Raw genomic sequence first — 17290 nt, forward strand, 5'->3', positions numbered from 1 at the left:
TAAGTTGGGTTGACTTTGCTAGGAATTTTTTTAAGTGTTTTGTACTTGAATGGCTCCTAGGAAATGGTATTTGTAATGTCATTTTTCAAGAAAAAAAAAAGTATATATATACATGTATATACTTGTCATCCCTTTTGGTTTCATTTATTTTAGGGGTTTTGTGATGAGTGAGCTCTTTTCTGTAGTACTGGGCTGTGACCTAAGAGGTCTTGGTTTCTGTTCTCAGCTCTCCAGCTGGCTTTCTGGGTGAGTCACTTCATCTGTAAAACAAGGGCAGTATGTGTCCTATACACTGCTTTGATACCAAGGTGCAGGAGGCTTTATGTAAACATTATGCATCATGCCACAAGAGATCCCACTTCTCAAGCAGCTGCATACATTCAGATGGAAGCACTTTCAGAGATGGTCTGCAGGTGAAGAATAAACACGTGTTTTAGATTGCAATGCCCTTATTTAAAAAGATGATCAAACACACACACAGTGCAACCCAGTTAATGGTAATACCTCAGAATTTTTACCACATGTAAAGGTGGAAGAGTCTACACAGGAGAATAAAATTATTTGCAAATCTTTAATACAGCAAGTTCCCAAAAGTATTTTAACTGGATTTATATTGAAATCTAGTAGGCAATTGCATTATTCGGCTGAGTTTCTAGAAATGGTAGGACATTGATGCTAACACAAACAAATATTAGCTGTGTACATTTCAAAGAGATTCTTGACTTGTCTGTTTTTATTCAAATGTATAATATCCACAGATTCATTTAAGATGGTGAGAAAAATCAAAGAATCAATCTTGTAGTTTCCAGGATTCTTGACCTTGCCAGGACTTATGCTCAAGAGAAAATAAGTCCTTGTACATACTACATATGATGATGAGTCCTTCATCATTTTAAAAGATAAGATTAAAAAGAATCCTGTAAAAACAAGTAAAAAAGAAATTAATGTTTGCTTTCAGTTAGAAAGCCTCCCAGATCTTTAAGCTGATGGATTGTCATATCTATAAATACACCTACTCTCTTAACCTCTTAATAACCATGGGTTGTACACCATAGACTATATCTGGCATGAGTGCAATTTACTGCAGTCAATTTAGTTACCTCGGGGACACATTTATTACTGTTATGGCAGCAACAGCCTGAAACCCAAATAGGGAGTGGGGACCCTAATGCACCAGGTATTCTGGAAACTCATAACAGAAGCAGACAGCCCCTGCTCCAACCTCAATCCAGAGTCATCGGCAGTGCTCCCACACACGTTTTGATTAACACGACAGCAGCAGGGAGAGATCTGGTCCTGTCATGCACTACATGAAAAACAATTTTGGAAGGCATGACCTGCATGCCATACACTCATACCGTATTTGGGTGGGAGCAGAGGCTGGCAAGGGTGGGTGAGGTGCTGAGCTGGCATGTGCTGGGGTTTTGGGAAAAACAAAAAGCACAAGCCAGGAGCAAGCCACGGCATGGCTGGGGTGAGGACATGGTCCCAATGTTGCATCGTGCATGGTTATGGCAGGCAAGGTCTCAACACCCACCTACTCCCCCAGCCACCTGCTTGTACAACCCCAGCTGCCTCCTCCTCTCTATTTTTTGGAAATATCGAGTTAGGTGGGACACCTGTGTAGTGAAGTTTTAAAGCCTGTATCCTTTGGCACTTTCTGACTGATCAGAGCTCAGTGAAGGGCAAAGATAACCACGGCACCAGAGATCAGCTTTACAGATTTTTATTTTTTAATCTTTACAGAACGCTGTTGCTATTATAATAAGGCATCAAATGCACAATCAAAAAGCTCACGATGAACTGTGATGTTTCACCCTTGAGTGGGTAAAAAAGGAGTTTTACAAGATTAAAGCCATTGCTTTCCCAGTTGGTAAACTCGATATTCATTACAGACAGATTTTTAAAAGAATTACAAAGATTAAAAAACTGTAAACATATCAAAACCAGCAACAACCCAGCATAGCTTCCTAGGAGAGAGTTTTGGGTTTCCCTGCTGCGGGTCAGGCCTTGGGCTGGCAGTGCAGAGGCGAGGCTGGCTGGGTGCTTCACCACAGACCTTTCTAGGGGGCAGAGTCCCACAGCACAGCTCTCAGCAGTTCCCAAATGGCCCAGCCTCTGTCACAAATTTCTGACTGAGAAAAAGAAACTGAGAAAACCGGTCCCCAGGGAGCTGTTTCAGCAGCAGAAGATACAGGGAGGAGCCCCGGCCAAGGCCTCACGTTCCCTTGGTGGGGAGGCAGAGCCCTGCCCCACGGGCTGGCAGCCCCGCTGACATGTCATGAGGTAGAAAATGGGCAAACGTCACATTTTGCTGTGAGGGTCAGTCAGGAATAAACTGTTCCTCCCCCGGCACAAATCATGGTTTGTTTCTAGGATGCTCCAAGGGGTGCCTAAAACACACCTGGTATGCCCTAAAATTCACAGCCCTCCATTGACCCAGGCAACAAGTTTAGCTGAGGTGATGGAAAAATACAATTTTCCTTACACTTGTACCCTAAAAGCATTTACATTTTGATTAGGGGAAATCAAATTGCTAGGGTGTATGAGCAGGCAGTTAATCTCCCTCAGCCTCAGCCTTTGGTACTGCCATTTGTGACCATTTGTGGACACTCATCCACTAGGCAGTGGACTAATACATTCATTTCCCACAACCAACCACCAGACAGCAAGCGTTTTGGTTTCTCTTGCACTGTACATCATTAGAACCTGAGAGTCCAGAGGTTTTACATCACACCACCAACCCATATAGCCTTCTCGTTTGTTTGGTGATCAGAGAAATGTCCTGAGAGTTTTGTCTACTGAACTCCTGCACTCTGTCCTCTAATTCCTGCCTTCACCTCTTCTGTAGCACACTTCAACACCAAAATAAAGAAACTGCATTAGTTCTGCTTTTTTATTATTCCTTACACCTCTGTGGTGTATATTTAGATTATTAGGTTGACTTACGTTTCCTTAAAATGCTCAGGGAAAATTTGAGGGTTCATTTAGGTATTGCAGGCTTATGATCTGTGACAGGCATTTTACAAAGTGTCAGAAAACTTCTCACTTGATAATAATATACTGACAGTCTGGGGAACACGCTCTTTTCTAGTGCTAATAACCAGCATTAAGGCATGCCATGGTTCCTACAAGAAATCTGTGATCCTTACAGTGTTAGCTGTCATCTTTCTGCAATTATGGAATGTACTCCAATTTTATGCATATGTATCATTAAAAAATAAAAATAATGGCTCTCAAAACTGCCAGCCTCAGTTTTAGAGCTTCTGCCAAGTACAACGTTTCCCATTAGGGGTGGGAAGCGATGAAAGGGTTTTTGCCCCCCATGACATCCGTCCTCTGCCCCACAATGTCTGCTGCCCCTGGCCAGGCATCGTCTGCCCTCCTGCTTGGCTCCCCTGCAGTTTTGGAGGTCACAGCATTGTTTTCTGTCCTAGGGCCAGGGCAGGCAGCAGCACTGACCCCACCACCCCACTTCAGGTGGTGTTAACAGGCCCTGCAGGCAGTTTCCTCATACCCGGGAGCAGGCAAAGGGCAACTGATGAGGAGCCTTCCTCCTCCATGTCTTATTTCTTGGGCTATTTTACTCCACGTTCTCACTGATCCCAATGGGCTGAAGGTTTCTCCTTACAAATGTAAGCTCTTCTTTTTCACCCTAGAAATTCAATCCTAAATCCCTGATGACACACCCAGACGGACGTAAGCTCTCCTAAGATGACTGCTGAAATGCTGGCCACTGTGAGTTCCTGCCCTCAGACATGCTCTATATCATGACGTAACTGGTAATAACATCTACTAGGCAGTAGCACTGCTGAATAAGGCTGCTCCTTTAATTGCCAGCTAACACTGAAGTAAAGCAGGAGTTAGAACAGATAACATTTAAATAGCATCTCTTTTGCAGGGCCAAAGTTAAAACCTGATACATCACGCTATTTACAGCGACCAAAGGCATGAACCTGGAGCAGCACAGGTTCTCCAGCTCTCTGTTGAGGGTACCTACACGAGCACCCACAACCAGTGAGCACAAGGGACTGAACACAGGCAAGTGCCAGGCACAGGCATGTGCCTCCTGACGTGAACAAAGAGGGCTTGAATGAGATGGCAGAACAGTCTTCGGTCTTTTCCTGCCCAAGGACCCCACATTTCTACCTGCCACTCGTGTAATTTCTGCAGACTGAAAAATCCATTTTTTGGATATACTGTAATTTGGGGCACAATTAACACACAGAAGACAGAAAACAGGTGGTCCCCCTGGCACACGTAATGATGGCTGGGAGGGGACCATAAACAGTGTCATTCAGGTGTAAAATACAGTTTTTCCTCTCACTGCTCTGAGTCACACCAGCCAGTGTGCTCCAACTCTCACATCAGGCTGTCCTCCCAAAATAGAGCAGGGCAGTATTTGTGACCTCCACCAGTCACACTAGACTGAGAAGGAAACCCAGAAGCCCTGGGAGTTCTGACTGGGAGAAAGCGATGTCAAAAACACCAGGTCCCAGCACCACCTGAGCAGGAGGATTTCTTGTTATTCTAAACCTCATGTTGCCACCTCTTCCTAAGATTGTTCTCAGATATATCACAGCAGGAAAGAAAAAGTCTCATTTGTACAAGATTTTATATTCCCGATGTTTGAGATTTAAACATGACTGACAAGGCTGTGACAGTGAAACAAGTGTTTCTACTGTGACTCTACAGCCAGGGTCTGTACAGACAGAGCTCTTCACTCATGTTCGGCTTTGGTAGGGTCTAGGACATATATAATATTAAGCACTGTTCACTAAGAAATGACAGCAGTGCGTACAACAATCCTTGTTGTTTTTCCCAGCATCACAAGAACACCACTCCACACAAACACGCTGATACTAAAGTAAATACCATCAGCAGTACAGGTTTTTGGCTACTTTGCTATGTAACTGTGAATAATAGCATCATGTATTCTTGATCATCCTCTGTTTTAACTAAGTCCTATGTCAGACAGTCCACCTGTCTGATATTTAACCTTTGTATTTCCTGACAATGTATTTTTTATAAATAATTTGGTTTATATTGAACGAGCCCCAGAAGCTCCATCCTGACCTTTTCTTTCCGGTTATGAGAAGGCTGGCAGCCTAGTGACATAAAACTGAAGTTTCAAAAGGACTAGTGTGATGCAGACAGGCCCAGTATAAGCAAAGCCCTTCAGCTGAGCTTGAATTTCTTCTGGCATCCATACTGAAGGCGAAGTGTTCAGTCTCTGCATCCCAATGCTTTTTTACTCTTTGGGTCTTTGAGACTCCAAACAAGAGGTCAGTGAATTCAAGTTATGGCAGTTTTCATACAAAGACATCTGTCCACCAGGAACTAAACTTCTTTTATATGGGCTGCTATAGCTATCAGAAGTTAATGACTATCAATCATGGCTAATCTGAACTGAAATGGAACCACTGACCTCAAGTTGAAAGAACCTTTTGTCTCTCACCAATACCATCATGAGCCATATGGTTCCCTGCCCTTTGCCTTTTATCTTTATATTTTAAATAATCACCACTAATTGTACCATTGTCTGAAAATATGCGAGATTTGTGGTAAATCATGAACAAGTGGTCTTTTTTTCCATTAAGTCTCATTCACAGAAAATAAGGGATCAGCTTAAAGTTAAAGGATAAAAAGCATCTCTCTTAATTAAACAACAGCCTTGCTATTTGATTATTATTCCCACTTTTTAACATGACATCAAGTAGGCTGTTAGTAATCCCTCTGAAGACTGCAACAATTAACAGTTTCCAAGGTGTCAAGGTCACTCCTGTTCTGTATGGGAATAATAAGAAAATTATATAGGCAAGACACCAAAGGAATGTTTTATGTTAGGATAAAGGAGTTACCTACGGAACCTACTCACCACAAATCTCTTTTTATTAAGTAGTTTTCATTATTTCATATCAATTGCATTTTCTCTGGCATGTTTTCCCTTTACAACAAGTGCTCATATACTGTTAACATTCGATTATAGAGCTTAAGAAAAAAACATTATTGTCAGACAAATAAATGCATCACCAGCTATCTTTAGCCACATCTGTTTTCTTTAATGAAACATGTTTTCTCGTAGAAACGCTGCCTTAAAAATCATGACCACTCTAATTATCTACGGCAAGCACATCTTCCTCAACTAACGACAGCTCGAGCATATTATCATTTGCACCAGACTTCATTCTGAAATTGAAAGACCCATAGAGCTTCGCAGACTCCTTGGAGGATGCAAACCTGCTCCTCCGGTACAGCTCCCCTTTCCACATGGACATCATCAGCAGGCTGGAGAGCACCACTCCCCCCAGGGTTAAGAGACACAGCCCAGCGATCACACAGCGGTCCAAGTGAGCCCCGATCCTGGCGCTCTCGTTCTCCAGTCTCTCCATCTCCCGGGCAGCCACTGTGTTGGGATCCACAGTCACGTCTCTGGGTACCACGTAGGAAATAATCACCAGCAAAATCCCGCTAACGAGGAACAAAATGGCACTAATGAACCCATAGTCCACGGATTTCCCAGCTGCTGCCTCCGAGGCCGTGTCATCCTCCTCGGAGACCAGCGAAGGGGAATCATGAACCCACTCGGGTGGCAGCTCCCGGCAGGAGCGCTGCTGAGGAGCATCCCGACAGCCTGTTGGACTAGGGGGACTTCTTGCGTGCTCCAGGTTCACATTCTCATCCACGTAGGTGAATGACGTCTCGAGTTCCTGGGCACAGCAGCAGGCTTTCTTCTTCCCCGCATCCCCTTCCCCCGGGAGGCTCTCGGGCAGGTGGCAAGGCTGGGAGGTGCTGGGGGGTGCCAGGTGCTCCCAGGGTGAGGGGCCCGAGGCGGAGGACAGGGGAACCGGGGCGGGCTCAGCCACGGAGCCCCTCTCTGAGGGCTTGCAATTCCTTTCACAGTGCAGGGCTGCTACGGCAGAAGCTGCTTTGGGGTCCACCTCACCCCTCTCATGCTGCTGCTGCTGTTCATAGGGAGAGGAAGGCAGGCTCCAGCCTGCAGTGGTGCCCAGGGACCCTTGCCTGCTCTCCTCGGCCAGGTAGAGAAGCTCCATACAGGCCATCGGCCTCGTACCGGCGAGCCCGGACTCCTGGGCTACTGCATCCTTCAGCAGGCGCTGCCCCTGACTCACTGGAGTGGTTTCATGGTACCGGAGCCGCCGTATCCCAGAAATCTTCTACTCTTTCAGCAGCGTTTTGTTAGGGACATGGCTTGTGTCAGCTGTTAAATGATTAAACAAATCCCCTCTGACGTTCATTTCTTTTCAGTCTGCAAATGAAATAGCAAAGGGAAAAAAACAAACAAAACACACAAACAAAACACAAAACAACAACAAAGCCAAGCCCGACAACCTCCTGATGGTACGTTAATAAACCAAAGAGCAGATAACACAAATATAATACATCAGTCTCCCTCTCAACTGCTCGAGGGGAGATGGCAAACACAATTGTTTTAACCATGAACTTAAAACTGCAATCCGCTTGCAGATCCAAAATCTATTAGGGAGTCTAATCAACCTTTGACACCGATATCCAATTAAGGCAGTAAGTCATCTACAGAGCACGGGGTAACCCGAATAACTGCAGAAAATGTCAGGGGGGAAAAAAAAGGCATCTTTTTTTTTTTTCAGCAGTAAGTAACTTCCCCTCTCCAAATTAAGGATTTGAACCGCAGACACACAGACTAATTAGAAAGAAACACGCAAATCCCACGCAGCCCCCTAATCCAGGATCTGCATTCTCCGGTGGAAATCTGATAATCCTACGGGAAAAGCAGCGCTTTCCTACAGCAGATCTCCCGTTTGATTAAGAGCTTTGGGAATGCAATTCCGCCTCGGAGACCGGAGGGCTCAAGGGCGGAGATCGCTCCCGGTCCGCAATTAATTCATTATTCCCCCCCTCGCAGCCCAACTCCCCGCACCCCCGGCGCAAAGCCCGCACCGCCCGGGGGATGCGCGGCACCCGCAGCACCCCATGTGCGGGGCAAGGCAGGCGGGGCGCGGCGGACACACGCACACGGGGCTCGCACACGCACACCCGGGGCTTGCACACGCACACGCGCGGGCTCGCACGCCACCTACCCCGCCGCGGCCACCGGCAGCGCCGAGCCGAGCCGAGCCGGGCAGCGCCGAGCCCAGAGGAGGCGGGCGGGCTGCGGCTGCGGCACGCTGGGAGTTGTAGTCCGCAGCCGGGGGGGTGGGGGTGCCTGGCCTGGCAGCCCCCCCCTTCCACACACCCGCCTGGTCCCCCAAAGGAACCGGTGTGCATCCTTCAAGGATGCCCGCTGCGGGTGTCGGCACGCACGGGGTGGTGTTTCCCTAACCACGAGAGCTGGCGGTGGGCTGGACGGGGTGGTGATGATAACGCTGCTTTCACGGCACGGCGAGGGGTGAGACCTGGAGAAACGTTCTCAGCGCTGCCAGACTTGCAGAGAAATCTCAGGAAAACATCAGGCTCGCCACCCGCCGTCACGCGCTTTCTGTGGCAGGCATAAAGGGAACATTAAAAACTCTGCTGGCAAAAGGCACAATAAAAATAACGACCGGTTGGCACGGACCTTTGCTGACTTTTCTTGTCGGTGCCTTCTCTGAAGTGATGAACTGGGATGTGAAAATAAATTGTGGAGCTGAGATGAAGGTTTATCGGAGGACACCGGGCTCTGGGGGGTGTGGAGGGAAAGACTTTCAGTGTGGAGCTGAAATGAGGGGGTCCGTAGGAAGAAGAGGGGAGCAGCACCTGCCTCCCTGGCTACCGGGGAGGAAAGCAGGGGCACAAGGTGTAAAGCAAGCTGGAAAGAAACCACCCCAGGCAGAAGAGAGGACAGACTGACTCAAGGAGTTGTCCCAGCATGAGGGAACATGGCAGTTCCGTGTAATGACTCTGCCAGTTCTGAAACACTGTATTAGGCAAACAAACCAATGTTTTGAGGACAAATCCAGCCGACGCTCAAAGACCAAGCACAGAATATTCTAATCTTTGTGGCAATAGCCCTCATGAATGTCAAAACCATCAGGACACGGCAATAATGGGAGACTCCCACAGAAGAATTTTTCCCCAGTGCCCATCTGAGACGGCTCAATGCTTTGGGCTTGCTTGGCCCATGTTATTGAATCAGCTCCAGGCCATGTTTCCATTAGCAGAGCACAGTTTCAATGCATTGAATGCTGTATTATTTGTTCTTTGAAGAAAAATTGTAAGGAGAAAATTATGGAACGGGGAAAAGAGTGCAGACTGTCCTTGGAGCTCTTTGTAACACCCTGTTTGAAATAAATAGAAAGAAGCAAATAAAACCTAATCAAAGAAGCAAACAAACAAGCTGATCTACAAATTGTTCAAATACTCTAAAGCAAAGCAAACCCAGAAACAAGCGCTCTTTAAGGCTACAGAACATTTCTATTTGGGAAACAGCAGGATAGGAATATACAGCGGGCTGCACCTGCCACATCTGACAGACAAGTCTTAATTAAGTGACTGACAGGAGAAAGCTCGGTGTTCAGCCCCAGCAAAGCAGCCTGGAAGAACACAAGCACCTCTCCTGGGCCTCAGCACTATCTGCCAAGGCCTTGGGTGGGCAGTTTCTTCCCGACAACCGATACAAAGGCAGGAAATTATTGTCAGAGCACAACAAATGGCCATGTCATTGATCCTTCGAAACCAGGGAGCTACAACACTTATTCTCAAGCATTTGCTAGAACTGCAGTTATTTGTTATTTACCCCCACACAAACCTCTTGCTGAGCAGCCACCCACTCTCCCTCCTATTGTGTGCCAGTTTGTATTGGGCATGTATATTAATTTGTTGCTAATAATTACGGTTCCACAAAGTGAGGAGCAAATGGAGAGGGAACCACGACTCTGTCAGTCCAAATGCTGGTTTGTCTCTTACATCTTCCCAGGTGACGCTGTATCTTATTTGCCACCTACAGTGACTGTAGTGAAATCATTGTCTAGTCACACTCCATAATTCTGATATTTCTTTTTCTTCCTTTGGATGCAAAGAGTTAACAGCATTTTTGCTTAAAGAATGTAAGTGATTGTTGCCAAAGCTCTGAGGTGTGGAGGTGGTAAGATGAATGCATAGCAACACATACTCTGCAAACACAAATACAGCTGGTGAAAAGATTAATCAAGCAAGGGCAGGAAGTAAGAACATTTGTCACGGAAAAAAAATGGCCACGTAGAGATAAAAAACAGAGTGATGGACACACAATGGGACAGGAATAAAAGACTGGAGTAGACTGTCAGCGTTGATGAGCCTTGTTCTCTCTGTTGCAGCCTACCACATCATAAAGTCTTTTCAGAAACAGAACTTCACTGTGGTAGCAGCACAGTGAGGGTATGGGATGTGAAAGCATGCTAATAAAGGTGTCTTAGTTTGGATACATGGGGCTGAATCTAAACCATGCTCTAGACCTGCTTGGGAGCCTTCTTCCAGTTGGCCCAACTAAAAATGAGTCTCTGAACTCTAGTTAAAAGTCATCAGGTAGATGACTTTTCTGTGCTGGGTAAACTGTGCTCATTGTAAGACTGGAAGAAGGCTTGTGAGGATCTAAAAGTGGATTCACTCCATCTATGTTTGTATTTGTAGGGCTAAGGGCCACAAGAGCCCTGAATAAGTCAGGGAAAACAGGCAAAACTGGAACCAGTTTTCTGAGTGATGCATCCCATCATGGGGTGATGAAGGATAGGTTTAGAAATATTCTGCTTGCTCTTACCAGTCCAGGTAATCTTCCAGTGCTGGGTGGGTTCCTCAGTGAAGCATTCCCCCAAACACTTTTTTTTTTTTTTTTTTTCCTTTGTATCCCTAACTTTCAGTGGAGTCCTTTGCTGCCCTTGGGTTTGCAGAATCTTCAGTTCCTCATCCCACATAGTTACAGGACCTCGGATCCCCATGCAAGTGCTGCAAGGCTGCATAGCTTCTAAGATAAGGTGCACTCCAGCCAGTGTGCCTCAGAGCACAATATATTCAGAGAAGTCTAGGGAGACTGTTGCATAAACTTTCCATTTTCACTTGAATAGAGCTTAATGCTGAATAAAATACGTTGGCTAGGAAGACAATAACAAGGGGCTGCAGGAAAATTTAAAACCTATAAAGGAAATCTATGGACCTGCGTACAGGTCTGTGAAAAAAGGGTAACAGAAGTGAATGAAGAGGCAAAGTTAAGGTTTATATAAATTGCAAAATAAAATAAAATAAAAGAGAGAGATACATATATATGTATTGCTTAAAAAATATAAGTATTCTGAGTAGAGCAAGCAAATATTTGGACATCTGTCTATGAAAAGAAATATCCAGCATTTTTGTGTGGTTAAAACACATTACTGTCACAGATCTATTGATTTATAAAGCAAAAGTAGATAGAAAAGCAATTTAATTCTACTTTGGTTGCTTCAATAATGCACATCCATTGTGCATTAATAAAAGACACAATAAGTAAATAAATTTACAGAGAAATGAAGAAATTGAATATGTGTGATAATGATGCACCAGAATTGTCAAGTGGAGATTAAATCCTTGCTAAATGCTTCTGCTTCCTATGTCTGGGTATGTGAAACCGCAGTCTGGATAAGTACAGCTCCTGAGCACGAATAAAAGAAGTTAATCTGTGGTGTTAGGACAGAGTAGGGTCAGCTGGAAGAGCAGTGGTGTAAGAGCGGGCCTGTTGACCACTTGGAAAACAAGGCTTGGTTGTTACAGCCCCATTTTTGGGGTCAGCTTGTTTGGAGATTTCCAGCTCAACACAGGGACTCTGCAAGTACGAGAAATGCAACTTAGAAGTGTAAAGCAATTACTTAAGGGCTAACACACACAGTAGGATTTAACAAACTGTCAGGCTGAGCTCAGCTTCCCAGAGCAGCACCCGTGGAGCCTCTGGTGGGGCAGCAGGAGGGGAAGGGCCTGATCCAGCTCTCGTTGAGCCCATGCTGCCCATGCCACTGGCTCGAGCTGGTGACCTGACAGACCCCAGGCTTTGACACTGATTCTGAGAAGCCTCCCCGCTCTCCTCCTTCAGGAGCTTATACTCCTCCATTTTCCCTCCTGAGTCCTTGAGCGACTGCAAATCCCTGCCTCAACACCCCTTGACTGTGCTTTCGTTTTTCTAGCATCTCACAGACTTTCTCACAGCTCTTTCCCAGCAGTCTGGGCTCAGGCTGCACAGCGGGATGTATCTGAGCTGAATCCTGTTATATCCGAAGCAGGCTGCCTGCCTATTGCTGGTCACGCGGACACCACTCTAGGTGCCTAAGCAGTTGAATGCCAAGGTGGTAGAGATGCCTCCTACACTCACTAAATGCCTCCATACGGCTGAGAGCTGAGTTGTGGGGTATCCTGTGAAGGAGCCTTGGCAGGAGCCCCAGCAGCTCCTCCCTGCCATGGGCACAGGACTGCCATGTGTCTCTGTAAGCGTCTGCCCACTGATGGGGAAATATCAGCACTGTGCTGTCAGGCACAGCTGCAAGAGCCCAACTCTCTATTTATCTCCAACCATGGTCACATCTGGGGAATTAAGGACATGTTTCTCCCCTGGCCACCCCTCAGATCAGAGGCTGCAACCCTGACTGCTCTGTTGCCACCATGAGTACCAGATGTCACACACACTACTGATTCCTGTCATTGCCTTTGCCAGGAGCTTTGCTGGATCGTTGTTCTCATCATCCTCCTGCCCACTTAAAAGGAAAAAGCGATCCACCTCCAGCAATCATACATTAGATCTAGGACTTGTAGTCCACCACATGTCCAGGACAGACTGCAAAACAAGAATTATGGAATGGTGGAATGTAAAAGATAATAGGATAATAGGCTACCCTGCAGGGAAGCTAACCTGAAAATCAAAGACTGCTTAGGGGAGGAATAAAGAAATCACCAAACATCTTCTAAGGAAGGAATTTAAAGGACATATGATGGTGCAGAAAAAAAGGGGAGTACGACATAATATGATGAAATAATAGCTTGTCCCATAAACTGGTGATTTTTCTTTATGCTAGATCTGAAAACAAAAATTACTCGTGTCTGTTGTGGTACACATAAAACTATGGGCGAAAGAAGAAAGTGAAGGCTGCAGTTTCTGACAAGACAAGGACACAGTCTTCAGTAAAATATGTATTGCTGGTGACAGAATGAGGTTTTATAGAAATTATCAGGAATAGTAGACAGAGATTCTCTATTATCAGCAAAGTGTTGAGGAGTATTTTTAACAACAATGAAGATGTGTTCACATTGGAGGGACAATACTGATAATTTATTGCATGAGTCTGTATTAAAAGGACCAAATTTAAAAGACTAATAAAACCACCCCTTCTTGGCAATGCTTTATGTCCACTTGTTTCAAACTACATAAAAAAGCTGAAATCGTTATTCTCATTTTATAGGTGAAGAAGCTGAAACAAGAGGAGTTTGTGTGATTTGTTACAAGCCAGACAACACATTAGCACCAAAATCAAGGTGAAAGAATAGGGACTCAAGTTTTGGTCCCCATTCCACCCCTTTTAGTCAAATGAAGTGGGCAAGGGGTGACTAATGGGGGAACTAAAATCTACATACCCGGTTTGGGGATAGAGCCATTGACACAGAGGAAGAGAGCCATAGATCTGTATTGACCTCATACATCATAGCATCAAAGATATGCTGGCAGTGTATCTCTGTGGGGACTCAGAACAGTGCTATGCTCTCTGCAGGCTGCTAATGGTGACATTTGTGCCTTAAATAGCATCCAAGGCCCCTTCACCTTCCAGAACATCCCAGATTCAGGAGGCCCCTTCACCTTCCAGAACATCCCAGATTCAGGAGGGGACAAAGTAGAGCTTTCCTCCTCTTTCTCTTCATCTCTCTTCTGGGTCCATAAGCTGAGTATCAGGTTGAATTTATGTATGGAGCAAAGCCTTGCCTGTGTGTTTTGTACTGTCCCCATTGAAATCACTAACATTTTTGTAATCAACTTAAAATAGATCAGGATTTCTGATTGCCCCTCCCCATCCTCTAGTAGTAATATTTCCTTGTAGGATGTTTTCTGCAAGGAACAGAAAAAAATGGCGGGATACAACAGCCTACAACATAGGTTAGATGAACAAAAGGGGAAATACAAGTCTCATTACAGCAATACAGGCTCTGATAGCTCTGGTAGACTTTTCTAAAGGTTTTTTTCTTTTCTAAAGTTTTCCACTCAAATATTGAAAAACAGATTGAAGAAAGTACTAGAAAATAAAATGCAAGGAGCAGTCTTTCATGAGGCCACGTGTATGAGCTAGCCCATCTATCTTGGTGTTTTCCTTTCTGAAGTCCAATGCTAAGATTTGATCCTGTTTGCTTTCCAAGTGGGTGTGATCAGAGTGAAACTAGAGAGAAAAATATTTCATCTCTTTGAACAGTCAAACCTTTAAAGGTCCAGCCTGTCCCCTGAATTTTGAGAATGCAGCTTGAGGTTTTTAGACAAGACTTCTATTGATAAGTGGCAGGCATTGCAGACCAAACACTCACACAGAAGTAAACATTTAATTCATCAGATATGGTTAAGGCTGTTAATGTTCTTTTTCTTGTCACATAGCCACCGTTCGTGTTCCTAAGGACTTTCTATTTGCTATACTCCTTTGACAGCAAATTAGAGGAGAGAGTAACACCTCTTCTTAAGACTGAGCTTAATGAAGATATCTGTAATCAATGGAGAAAGATGAAACCTGGCCTGATGGTTTTGTTTTTCTTTAGTTGGGAGGCATGGAAGGAAATATGACATCATCCTGTATATTAAACCAACTCTCCTACAGCTTTTAATTGCAGCAAGTTTTGAAGCCATAAATTCAAATAGGCATAGCACACAGTGTTGGCTCTTTCACAAACAGAAGAATTCTTTGTGAGTCACATGCTGCTGGAAAAAATGTTTTAGAGTTTTCTGCTCTTGACACGTCAGTGTCATTTTTATCTGGTTACTATGTTATGTATGCAACAGAACTGCAATGATAGTAAAATCTGCTACATGCAGACAGAACTGTGGGCACACTATGAAAAAAAGCAGTCGCTTACTGGAGCAGTTGAAGAGCTCGTAATACATTATTTATGGAGAATCAATATTTGTTTGTAATAGCTAAATATGCATGTTTATCTATCCATTCAAGAAAGCAAAGAGGTCTCTATCCCACTGTTGATGAAAAGCACAAAGCGGAACCACAGAGGCCTTGGTTTACATTGAATAATGACCTCTGGTAACGTCTTAGGAGACACCACAGACAGGTTGGGTCTGCAGGAAGGATGTCTCTTGAAAAAGAAAAGGTGATTTTAACATGTGGCAAAGACCTTGTCCCTGTGCAAGCAGGTCTCCGATACATAGCCCTGAATGCTCTTTCCATACCGACAGGGATTTCAGTGTAAGATACAGTGACGAGTAGCAGGCTCTTTGGTGAGGAATACATTAGTGTGAGGCCTCCTCAAGTGCAATCAAAAACGGAGTGTCAGTGTGTAGGACAGCAGGACAGCAGGAGAGGACCACAGTGATATGAGAGCCAATGGGCATCCCTGAGCTGGGAGGCACAGAGGCTGAGCTGGCAGGTTGATGATGATGCAGGTTCCCTGCTAAAAGATGCCTTCTCCTGGATGAGGGGCACTTGGAGGTGGATGAGCTGGGAGGGTGATTTGCCCTCACTGTGATCTAAGTGTGCTACTTTGATGTCTTTCCTTGAATAAACATTTGTTTGCTAGTACACTTTTTCAGAGCTCTTGTGAACGGGGAAATCAGACCTAGTAAGAACATCTGGTTTTCTGGCACTTCTTGGGTGGGGATTTAAACTGGTTTAATCATGTCCCTCATGAGATGTGAAATGCATTGATGCCACTATTTTCTGCTCTCATTAACCACCTGGCTGAGGATTATGAGTAGAAGATAAATTAAGTTAATATGAGTTTTTCTGCTGTTCTTCTGAAGCATCTATGTATATATATGCATATGAATTTATACATATATGTATACATATATACAAAATATATGCACACACATATAGTTATATAGAGATTTTCATGAAATCTGGAGAAAAATCCTCCTTTTACTCCAAGTGACATTCTCTCCTCCCTGCAATACTATACATAAAATGAACCATGGAGAGCTATTTTCCCAAGCAGCCGGAAATGCTGTATTTTTGAGGTGGTAGCTACATTTCAAAGCCAGAAATCTTCATGAAAGACATTTGTACAGTGCCATCTGGGCAAGTTTTTAATTAACATGGAAAATAAAAAATGAACAGAGAGACCAACAATTTTTTCATGTTCAAAGGCATAACTCTACAGGGAGAAAAATACCCATGGCTATAATTTCAAAGGATTAATAAAGAGCATATACCATGGTTTTATAAAAATAAATTTAGAATGAGAAAGGAATATTTTAAACATTTATGGTTAGTTTTATTAATTTATTAATTCTATGTCCTGGTTTCGGGTAGGATAGAGTTAATTTTTTAAACCACAACATTCTATTAATAAAGAATTACTTTGTTTTCTTTAAGCAGAGATAGAAAGAAAGGGTAATGCCATCAGAGGAGTTAAAATATCTGTGTATTTTGAATGATGGATTCTTTACATCTAATCAAAAAATTAGGATAATTTTGAGGAGAAAACAAGGAGATGAGTATCCCTCTGTTTTGGTGCACATAATATAGGAATTTGGCTATCCCTCTGTTTACAATGTAATCACCTCTTTGGTATCTGAGCATCAGAAGGTAATAAAACATATGATTACACTAGCAACCGAGTTTTCTGCCTGTTTTGTGAAGTGATGAAAAAGAGGGAGAATGTGCACTGTTTGACTTGCATTGCTTTGCAGTCTTGGAGAAATACTGTCATCTTTTTAACTACTGATTTGCTTTTTCATCAGTTTTCTTGTTATATTTTTAAATCAGGAGCAATTTCATTCCTATTTTTGGATGACAGGAGAAATCAAAGGGTACTTGTGACCATGAAAGAATTTCTTCAATTTACCTCAGAACAGATAAAACTTTCTATATCCACATATATATGTGTATCTTTCTTGTCTGTTAAAATATAACTTCAAATTCAAAAATCAGCTTCAAATTGAGAGGGTGTTGTCCATTGCTACAAATCTATCATGTCCTTTCCTTCCTCATATGGGTCCCATAACACTTTTAATAATGCTTTAATAAATGTTGAGATCTTGGAATAGAAAGACAACTTATAGCTAACCAGAAATGATATACTTTTTTATGGTGGAAGAGAAAAAAGCAAAAGATAACTCTGCAAGTGTGAAACCAAAGGCGTAGGGAACATATGTCTCCCATTGGGAACAGGTGCTAAC

The 17290-nt window shown here is 43.9% G+C and overlaps 1 protein-coding gene across 1 annotated transcript; it reads right to left on the bottom strand.

Annotated features, from left to right (window-relative positions):
• Positions 1–1710: 1710 nt before the first annotated feature.
• TMEM74 (transmembrane protein 74) lies at positions 1711–8138 on the bottom strand. The gene is made up of 2 exons (XM_032181863.1): positions 8082–8138; positions 1711–7270 (listed from the first exon to the last, which is right to left on the bottom strand). Exon 2 carries the CDS (start codon positions 7062–7064, stop codon positions 6114–6116), a length of 951 nt encoding a protein of 316 aa, XP_032037754.1. The 5' UTR covers positions 7065–7270; positions 8082–8138; the 3' UTR covers positions 1711–6113.
• Positions 8139–17290: the final 9152 nt, after the last annotated feature.

Source organism: Aythya fuligula, chromosome 2, assembly GCF_009819795.1.
Source record: "Aythya fuligula isolate bAytFul2 chromosome 2, bAytFul2.pri, whole genome shotgun sequence".
NCBI lineage: Eukaryota > Metazoa > Chordata > Aves > Anseriformes > Anatidae > Aythya > Aythya fuligula.

Excerpts from the sequence above, each read along its gene's own strand:
- TMEM74 (XM_032181863.1), bottom strand. The coding sequence starts at position 7,064 with ATGGCCTGTATGGAGCTTCTCTACCTGGCCGAGGAGAGCAGGCAAGGG.